The sequence below is a fragment of the Lactuca virosa genome, chromosome 5 (genome assembly GCF_052849685.1).
Source record: "Lactuca virosa cultivar CGN04683 chromosome 5, Lactuca_virosa_CGN04683_v6, whole genome shotgun sequence".
NCBI lineage: Eukaryota > Viridiplantae > Streptophyta > Magnoliopsida > Asterales > Asteraceae > Lactuca > Lactuca virosa.
In genome coordinates this window covers 380,119,991-380,129,834 of record NC_136430.1, presented here as the reverse complement: position 1 = coordinate 380,129,834, position 9,844 = coordinate 380,119,991, and the positions used below count along the sequence as shown (strand labels likewise).

The following is a 9,844-nucleotide window of genomic DNA, read 5'->3' as shown; positions in this document are numbered from 1 at the left end:
ATTAAAAAACAACAAACATGACACGAGACGACAAATATAACATAAAATAATAATTAATTTATTTCATTAATATTTAATCACACATAACACGACAAACACGAAAAACACAACAAACAAATGCTAAATCGTGTCAATTTCGTGTCGAATTTTAAACACGAACACAACACGACACGATGTCCTTTTTTTTACACTCGACACAAACACATATTCAAATTTCAGTTTTGTCCCAATTTTGTTTCGTGTCGTATATTTTTGTCGTGTCGTGTCATCAATCATCACCCCTACAATTATTATCAACATCCAAAGCATAAACTATATGAAATCCAAAAAAAAGTGTACTGCCACATCACATATCTTCTAAAAATCTCGTAGAATCATTGTTACCAACCTTTTTTCCTTAAATTTTTTTAACGAACATAATTTTTTCCTAAAAATATTTTTATAGAAGTAATTATATTATTTCAAACATCGGTGATTTTAGCGACTATAATAAAAAATCTAAAAAATTGAAAGCAAAAACTAAGTTGATGGTCAGTTGTTTGCTTTCTTTTTAGGTCAGGCTCTATTCCAAAGTAGGCAAGGGATATATTTGTGTTTGTCTTAATTTCAAGGTTTCAAATGGCGTGAGACATGACGTGACGACAATGTCAAAATTCAAGTTTTTAAGAGCCATGATAAGTCATGTCGTATTTTAAGGGAGTCATTTTGTATATATAAAAAAGAGAAATCACATCATTATAGATTTATATAAAACATATCAAGTTTTAAGAAGAGTTATATTAACACCTAATAACAAAAACTTAATGTCCGATTTTGACAAAAAAACATGTCATGAAAAAAATTCGCACCATAACAATTGATCCATCTTGGCATGCGTCACGCCTAACAAAGTCGACATGAAAGTTTTTCAAGACAGATAGTCAAGCCTCACGCCATAACACACCGTAAAGCACATCATTACATATCTTGTATAACCATGATTAATTTTAAAAAGTACAAATGTCTCATTCAATTACATATCTTGTATAACCATGATTAATTTTAAAAAGTACAAATGTCTCATTCAAAAACATTTACCTCCCATAGAATCATAGATGATATTGGACTATTCGATTTATTTGGCATGATCCTAATTTGAGTCGATTGAGATTGATTTGAACTTTTTTGATGTACATCTATTAAAATTATCAAAATCTTTATGTTCATCATTATCAGAGGTTTGAACTTTTTGATATATACTGAATAAGCTTTGCGATATTTGATGTGTATTCAATAAAATTCCGATACACTCTATATATACAAAATAAATTGTTATTTGTTGTAGACAATCAAAAATATATTATTATTATTTTCAGTAAGAAAAAGAATGTCTAGAGCCAAAATTAGACAAACAATAACTGCACGACGTCGTGGGCAATCTAAGTGTATCCTATTAATATCAAAACAACCTGAAAATAAAAATTATTATATCTAGAGAAAAATAACAAACAATAACTGCACGATGTCGTTTTTCGCGTTGAAGGTTCAAGAGGCCAATATGTCGGTAACCATGGTTAAATGTAACCAAACGTCGAGTTAACGTCCGTTGTGACGGAGAGAAATCGCTATCAACCTCCGCGTCCCCATGTGAGCAAGAGAGAATACCGTCGGTGGAGGCTAACCGCAGCTCATGATTTATATTTATATTTAACATTTTTTTTCTTGGCTTTTAATATTTATCACAGACAGATGTAGAGAGAGAGAGAGAGAGAGAACAAACAAATTATATACCGAAAAATAAAGGGAAGAAAGAATTGCTTCGTATATAAGCCACCGAAGCTTACAGCTTATAAATGATAAGAGAGGTACAGAAGAGTTTTTAGAGAGAGAAAGTAATACCCCAAAAGAGAGGGGTAAGAAAGAGAGAGAGAAGAAGAAGAAGAAGAAGTCTATGGCGGATTCCAGTGATTCCGTCTCTGTTGATATGGAAACTATATATCTTGGTGGAAAGGTTTGTGTTTAATCTGAGTATTTTAATTCAAGATTTGTGTAATATGATTGACTCCATGAATACTTGTCTCAATATGAACTCATTCCTTCACACCCATTTGAGTTTTGGGAATATTTGGTCTGACTTTGTGTACTGAATGTAAGGTGTTTGTTGAAATGCCTGAATGGGTTTAACTAATTTTTGATAATCTTTGAGCTTGTTTGTTAACTTTTCTTTTAACATAGATTTAGTGGATGCGTTTGATACGCTTTTGGGGATGACTCATCTTCATTCCCAATTTAGAGTACCTTTTTCTTGATTTTTAGGTTTTCTGTTTTGACCCTCTTTGTTGACTATACAATTTAAGCTGTAAATTTGTGACTTTTGCAATTGTAGATCTGTTTGACTTTTATTGTCATCGCAATGTTGAAACACCAAATTCATGAGTATCTATATTCAAAGCAAAGCAGTTCTTGATTTCTGTATGTGATCAACAATTTATGATATAAAATCAAGAAGAAATTTCAAAAAAATTAGTAAGATGGTGGTGTAATGGGCTCTAAACTTCTAATTACATTAAATATTTCCCTTCATTTATATACATTCAAAAAAATCAGATTCGTAAAGCTGAATCTATATCTTTATTAGGGTTGTTCTTGTTGAATTTACACAAACCCCAGAAAACGAAGTTAAAAGGTTACTTTACTTTAATTAGTAATTTTGTCGTTGAATTACTTTCATATTGATTAACTTGTCTTAAGTTTTAATCCAAGATTCTTCTTTAATGGTAAAATTTTGCTATCTTTGAAAGCATTTATGATGAGTTGTCATTATCTTAACATGAAAGTCCAATCTTTTTATATATTTTGTTAGGGTTAGAAGTTACAATCTGTTTCTTGTTAGCTTATCCGTCAATATCAAAGTCAATGTCAAATTTCAACATCATTGAATCCCATCTTTATTTACAAACTTCAATTGACATTTGGAGACTCTAAACTAAACGAGAGTCCAATGAAAACATGCCACTCTTCTTTGTTTTTATATAAGATTCCTTATAATATTATAAGCCGAATTCATGTAGAATACAATACAACAATGATCAAGAATTATGCCTTGATGCATCTTTCATTTAGTTGTCATCTTTCTTTTTCGAATAAACAAAATCCAATTTTCAATAGTTTTTAACGGTTTTATACTTCTTGGATTTTAATATTCTATAAAATTTATATTCAGGAGCATATCATTCGAACTGGGCGTGGGTCCGTGTCTGTGATTGTGTATGGAGATCAAGAAAAGCCACCATTGATTACTTATCCCGATTTAGCTCTAAATCGTAAGCCAAGAATAATTTCAATCTCTTGTCTATGCAAAAAGACATAAATGCCCTTCTATCACATGACATGACAAGACTGAACAGAGCAGAATAGGCTCTACTGTGTAGAACAGACCGTATTGTATTTGGATATTTGGACTGATACTGATGTCAATGGGACAAAAAGTGCAACTTTTTGATTACCCCACTCTCAATCTCTTGTCTATGCAAAAAGACGTAAATACCCTTCTCATCTTTATCATTGAAAATAACCCTAACATGGTGCAACAAATGCCATGTCAGCATCTCATGTTTTTTTTTCCTTTACTTGTGCCTACAGATATGTTGTGTTTCCAAGGATTATTCTTCTGTCCCGAAGCAGCTTCATTGCTCCTCCATAATTTCTGCATTTATCACATTAGTCCACCTGGACACGAGGTCTGTGAACGCGCCAAATCATATTTAATTTCTTTATATTTATATTTAAATTTTCCGAATTATATTATTAACGTTAAAATTCTCTTGTGGGAATTGTACAAGAGTTGTTGCAGTTAGGAGCAGCAGCCATCTGTTCAGATGATCCCATGCTGTCTGTGGAGGATCTTTGTGATCAGATTCTCGAAGTCCTCAATTATTTTCGGTAAATCATCCACCATATTTTATTTATTTTTTTAAATTCTTGATTCTTATAAAAAATTTTGTTTTCTATAAGGCTTGGTGCGGTGATGTGTATGGGGGCGACAGCTGGCGCATACATCCTTACACTATTTGCGGTGAGTCTTCTTGATTCAAAGTACAATGCTGTAATTATTTAAAAAAAAAAAGTATATTGAAAAACTAAATTTGGTTTTATATATTTCAGATAAAATACAGAGATAGGGTTACAGGTTTGATTCTTGTTTCTCCTCTTTGCAAAGCACCATCTTGGACAGAATGGATTTATAACAAGGTTTGTTCTTTTGAGTTTTAATTTCATTCATTTTGCATTAAATAATCATTTATTTACTAAATTAACTTTACTTTGAATGTATAGTTGATGTCGAATTTGCTCTATTACTACGGAATGTGTGGATTATTGAAAGAATGTTTGCTTCAAAGATACTTCAGCAAGGTACATTCCAACTTCTTAGTTCTTATTGTTAAATCTTTTTCATGACAAACCTTTTTATAGATAAAAATTAACGAGATATCTTTGAATTAAATCAGGAAGTTCGTGGTAATCCAGAAATCCCAGAATCAGATATAGTTCAAGCGTGCAGAAAGGTTAGTCTTAAATATCATTTGTAGCCCGATATCTGCATTTATTACACATGACAAAACAAGTTGTACCGTGACTGATAAATTTGCAACTTTTTTGTCTCTCCCAAAAAGGCAGAGAGACAGAAAAAAGTTGTACTATTATTAATGACACAGAAATTGCAGCTTTTTGTCCTATCAAAAAAGGCGTGACTATGACTGTGATTGTGACTGACTGATATAATTGAAAATTATGCAGTTATTGGACGAAAGACAAAGTACGAACGTGTGGCGGTATCTTCAAGCAATTGATAGGTAGAGATTAAAAAAAAAAAAGCAAAAAGAGGTTGCGGTTGTATGTAAATGATTGATGAGCACCATATTTGTTGGTCAACAACCAAGATTTTGACTTTTTGTTATTTTTTTTGAAATGAGTAGGAGACCTGACATCACCGAAGGTTTAAAGAAGCTAAAATGCAGAACACTTATATTTGTTGGTGACAGCTCACCATTCCATTCAGAAGCCCTTCACATGACAGCAAAACTGGACAGACGATATAGCGCTTTAGTTGAGGTGAATAAACAACTAACATGTTATTATAAAAGTATTTTGACTTTTAAAGAAACTGGTGATTAATTTTGACTTTCAATCTGAGTTTTCAGGTACAGGTTTGTGGATCAATGGTGACAGAAGAGCAACCACATGCAATGTTAATACCCATGGAGTATTTTCTAATGGGGTATGGACTTTACAGACCAAGCCAGTTCACGGGTAGCCCGAGAAGCCCTTTAAGTCCTTCATGCATTGCCCCGGAATTACTCTCCCCCGAAAGCATGGGATTGAAGCTAAAACCGATAAAAACCCGGGTTTCACAAACGGGCGAGAGGTAGGGCCCACAAAAGGATACAGCGTACATTGTTGGTGAATGGTGATTTTTTTTTTTTTTAAATTTTTTTTTTTTTGGGTTTTGGGATGGAGGGTAGATATATACATATGGGATATTATGTAGTATAGAGGGGAAATGGGGAAATATTCTTTGAAAACAAACGGTGGGGACATAATTCATTTGTAGGGTTGGTGGTCATAAAACAGAAACATTGTATTTTGTAAAGGAGAATATGATGCATTTATTTATTATGAACTTAAAAAAAAGAAGCAATAATACCTTCTCTTTTTCTTGGCTGTCAATGAACTGGCTTTTTGTTTGGGAGGTGTTGAGTGGAATATTTAGCAAATCCACATGACTGGTTTAAGTTATATTTTATTCTCTATAGCTTTTTCTATTCTAATTGCTGTACCAATGTACCTTATCATCATTTTAATAGTCAACTCATTTGTAATGATTTTATCGTTTAACACGTTTCCAGGTAAATTTGTAACAAAAAGTAAAAACTAATAATTACTATTTTGTGTAAAACAATCATGATTCAATATAAGAATCGACTTAAAGTATATTGCTATCATGTTTATCTAGTAGCATAATATAAAGTATATTAGTGTGGTGTGAACCAATTTTCTCAACTTCCCTTTTAAGCAAGGAGGAATTACTTTTTTGCAATAGAGAACAGAGGGACATAGTTTACTTCCCAACAATAATTACAAACTTGAAATCAAACCGAAGCTAAAACTTAACTTGCATGTCGCTAATAATATCATCACTAACTTGGAAGGCCTTTGCAAGAACATCGGTTGAAATATCTGGATTTGAACCGAAAACCACATTTGCTATAGGAACCACTCCAGGGTTTTGGCTACTCAAAGCTACCATCGCAACCGCATTCATGTTTCCAACATTCCTTTGGTAATGTATAAGATTCACAGGGAACACGAAAACATCACCTTTATTCAGTACTTTTGAGATATGACGGTTATCAGGGTTTGATGTCACAAACCCAACTTCAATCTGACCTTCTAACACGGTTAAGATTTCAGTAGCACGAGGATGCGTGTGAGGTGGTATGAGCCCCCATGGTGCAAAGTCGAGCCGTGCAAGTGAAATCCCAAGTGTGATAAGTCCTGGGATTTGGAACACAAATGCTGGGGTCACACTTGACCCCAAACGATTTGAAGTGTTACCCATCATGTGCATACCACTGAAGTAGAAGTCATTCGCTTGAACGCCATTAGGGTTTTTGCAAGCGAATCCGTTTACCCGTACTACAACAAATTACACAACAAATGATCAATAGGTAAATAAGACAATCTTAATATCTATATGAAATAAGTTAAATTTTAGTTATATTTAAATCTAACCAGTCAAAATAAATAAAATTGTAAATTTGGTTATATTTATATATAACCGATCACGTATAAAACAACATATCTTTAACGTACCTTGACCGTTTATATCAGCAACACAAAAGTCTTGAAGAGGACTATGGTCCGCGGCCCATGCCACAGTGAGAGCCAGAGCCAGAAACATGATCGAGCCTAGACCGTGAGCCATTTGTCAATTGGGAGTTGGGTTCGTGAATCGTGAGGTGAGGCTATGAGTTGTGGTTTAAATGGTGATAAATTAGTGTGGTTTATATAGTGACCGGTTCACCAAGTGTTGCCGTCTTCCGGTTCATTCGAACCGGTTACACAAAATACGATGGAATGCCAATATGTCATGTCATGCTATCTATCAAAATATTTTAATTTTATTAGCCCATCGCATACTCTTGCAATAATAAAATTTAAAAGGCTTAGCATTTTTCGTTTTATATAAAATATTAAAATTTTATGTAAATGATTGAACACATAAGTTATTATTGGATAAAATGACGGTCTTGAAACTTAAGTTAACACAAATACAAAAATGAAATTAAGAGTATATTGTATAATAGTAGTCTAGCCCACATGTATTGTATTTTAGTATGGGTCTCGGTCAGTATAGGCCTTTGTATTTTCGATATGTATTTATATGTGTTGTATCTTTGGTTATTGAATCTATGAGAATCATAACATTCCACATGCACACTATATTCAAGCATGATAAGTTTTAATTTTTGAGGCTTCATAAATATCGTATGTAAATTAATTTGTGTTACTGTGTGGCTGTGTGCGGCCGATGACAAGTAACTAGGGTCGTCACCTGCTTCAAAATTTTAAATCTGCTAAGTAGATAGCAAACTTTTCTATAACAAAACATATATAACATATCATGGATTGTTAGTATACAAATTTTGGGAAAAACATTCTACATAATATATCAATGAACTTTACTACATTTAAATGCTTTATTCGCTAACTAAACTTAAAATAACTTTATAATTTGTAACTACACATCAAATAGTGCTATATTTATTGACTCAATAACTCTATGGTGCACACCTAACGTTTTGTTGTTCCATACATAATTAATACAACTCTTATGAAAAATAATCTACGCTTCATAGCATAATGCTAATTAGTACTAAACATTATAATGTTGTTATCCATGTGACATAGCTTTATGTTTTTTAAAAAACTTGGAAAATCTTATATTAGAAATTTTGATTTTTTTTTAAAAGTATGTTTACTTTCGATAATTAAGTTTTGTTTTCACAATCTTGTAGGTTGAATTAGCTCAATATTATCCTTTAACTTCTCAGAAATAAAATTCACTTTGCCTTCTTATAAAAGTCTTCTTATAAAAGTTAGATTAGGTTACTGAAATCATACTTATGGTTTGGTTAGAATCATATGTTTGGTCCCTAATTTTTTTTATTTTTTTAAACACCCGTACCATGTTATGGAATGATTTTATTGTGTTCTCAGTCCCTCACTAATACCACAAATATAAAAGTACTATATTGCCTTTATATTTTTTTTTCAGTTTTTTAATTTCTTTAATGAATGAATTAATTTATTTTTTAATTTTTTAAAAATAATTTAATATGAATTTATTGATATAGGGTGCCACCACCACAAAAAGAACTGACAACCATCACTACTAGAAGAACCAACGAACACTACCAGCACCTCTCCGCCGTCAAACACCATTACCATCAACTTCCATCAGCCAAAGAAATTAAAACAAACCAATTTCAGATGCTCAAACCCTAAACCCTAACTTGATGCAAAATTGCAAACAATCCATAAAAAAACCCTAAATCTAATCAGAATTAGGGAAAAACCATTTTTTTTTCAAATCCATAAACCCAAAATCAGTTTGCTCAATCAAATCTAGAAAAACAAACACAAACCCTAGATTAGAGATTGCATTTGGTTTTACCGTTGTGGTTTTATTTCAAACGAAGAAAAGAGAAGAAGGCTAATAGCGATGAAACCGGATGAAGAGGGAAGAGAAGAAGACCTTTAATCGGTCTTTAAAGCCAACACAAAAAAGTGGAGACGGTGAAAGGGTAGATGCAGTCGACGAAGATGAAACCATATGCAATCGGGGGTTAAAGGCGAAGAGGTGGAGCAACAACGGATGATCTTGATTCTTGGATTCCAGGGTTTTATTTACCAGGATTATGGGTTTTACGGATAAGGAAGCGGTGACCAATGGTTATGATGAAGGGCTTTTCACCACTGAGGAGGCGTTGGGGAAGGTGGATTCTAATAGTGGGAGGATTAGAGATGGAGGGAGGTGGTGGCTTTAAAGACACGATGTAGTCGATCTAGTTCTGGAGGGTTAGAAGATAGAGGGTGAGAGGTGGATTCTGGCGACTGAGTCCTCAGTTGCCGACGGTGGCATATGATTCTGGCAGCTGAAGTAGGATGTTTTAACATCAAGGTAGTAGTTACAAAATTTATTTACCAAAGTCTTCTAAGGTGCTTTATTAAGTATTTTCGACTCTCCTCTCCGGTCTCACTTTACTAGAAGTTTTTTGATGCACGAGGAATTCTCTGAGAAAGGATTGGTGAAAGACTCAAACTGAACTAGTTGAATCGACGTAATCAGGATTTAGACTCAAACAAACCCAACTAAGCCCGTGCTAGCTCTTCTCGCTCCTTAGATAAGCTATAGCTCCTTCTTTCTCGGTCAACCAAAAACAATGTACTTTTGAATTTATTTACCGACTAGGTGTAAGACTCATGTATTATATGTGTTAATTAAAAAAGTTAAATATAAATGTCTAAATATTTAAGAACTTTGGATTTATAAAAAAAAAAAAATTATTAAAATTGTTTTTTTATCTTTTAAATTTAAATAAATAAACAAAATAAACTAATAAACTTTAATTTAGGAATTTTGAAATAAGAAGGTAAGTCTATTAATGAAATTGATATTAAGTTTACTTCCGATAATTAAGTTTTGTTTTCACAATCTTATAGCTTGAATTAGCCTAATATTGTCCTTTAACTTCTCAAGAAATAAAATTCACTTGCCTTCTTTATAAGTAGAGTAAATTTC

The 9,844-nt window shown here is 32.7% G+C and overlaps 2 protein-coding genes across 2 annotated transcripts; one reads left to right on the top strand and one right to left on the bottom strand.

The window, feature by feature from the left end:
• Positions 1 to 1,728: 1,728 nt before the first annotated feature.
• NDL1 (N-MYC downregulated-like 1) lies at positions 1,729 to 5,706 on the top strand. The gene is made up of 11 exons (XM_079053826.1): positions 1,729 to 1,990; positions 3,203 to 3,302; positions 3,622 to 3,719; positions 3,833 to 3,921; positions 3,994 to 4,054; positions 4,144 to 4,230; positions 4,315 to 4,392; positions 4,488 to 4,544; positions 4,777 to 4,832; positions 4,956 to 5,091; positions 5,181 to 5,706. Exons 1-11 carry the CDS (start codon positions 1,931 to 1,933, stop codon positions 5,406 to 5,408), a joined length of 1,050 nt encoding a protein of 349 aa, XP_078909952.1. The 5' UTR covers positions 1,729 to 1,930; the 3' UTR covers positions 5,409 to 5,706.
• A 429-nt stretch (positions 5,707 to 6,135) lies between these two features.
• Positions 6,136 to 6,964, bottom strand: LOC145113707 (putative germin-like protein 2-1). Its single transcript, XM_079049766.1, has 2 exons — positions 6,853 to 6,964; positions 6,136 to 6,675 (listed from the first exon to the last, which is right to left on the bottom strand). Exons 1-2 carry the CDS (start codon positions 6,962 to 6,964, stop codon positions 6,140 to 6,142), a joined length of 648 nt encoding a protein of 215 aa, XP_078905892.1. The 3' UTR covers positions 6,136 to 6,139.
• Positions 6,965 to 9,844: the final 2,880 nt, after the last annotated feature.

Coding starts and splice junctions, on each gene's coding strand:
- NDL1 (XM_079053826.1), top strand. CDS start 1,931: ATGGCGGATTCCAGTGATTCCGTCTCTGTTGATATGGAAACTATATAT. Junction 3,303..3,621: donor TCCCGATTTAGCTCTAAATC/GTAAGCCAAGAA, acceptor TTGTGCCTACAG/ATATGTTGTGTTTCCAAGGA. Junction 5,092..5,180: donor GATATAGCGCTTTAGTTGAG/GTGAATAAACAA, acceptor CTGAGTTTTCAG/GTACAGGTTTGTGGATCAAT.
- LOC145113707 (XM_079049766.1), bottom strand. CDS start 6,964: ATGGCTCACGGTCTAGGCTCGATCATGTTTCTGGCTCTGGCTCTCACT. Junction 6,676..6,852: donor TGCTGATATAAACGGTCAAG/GTACGTTAAAGA, acceptor AATTTGTTGTAG/TACGGGTAAACGGATTCGCT.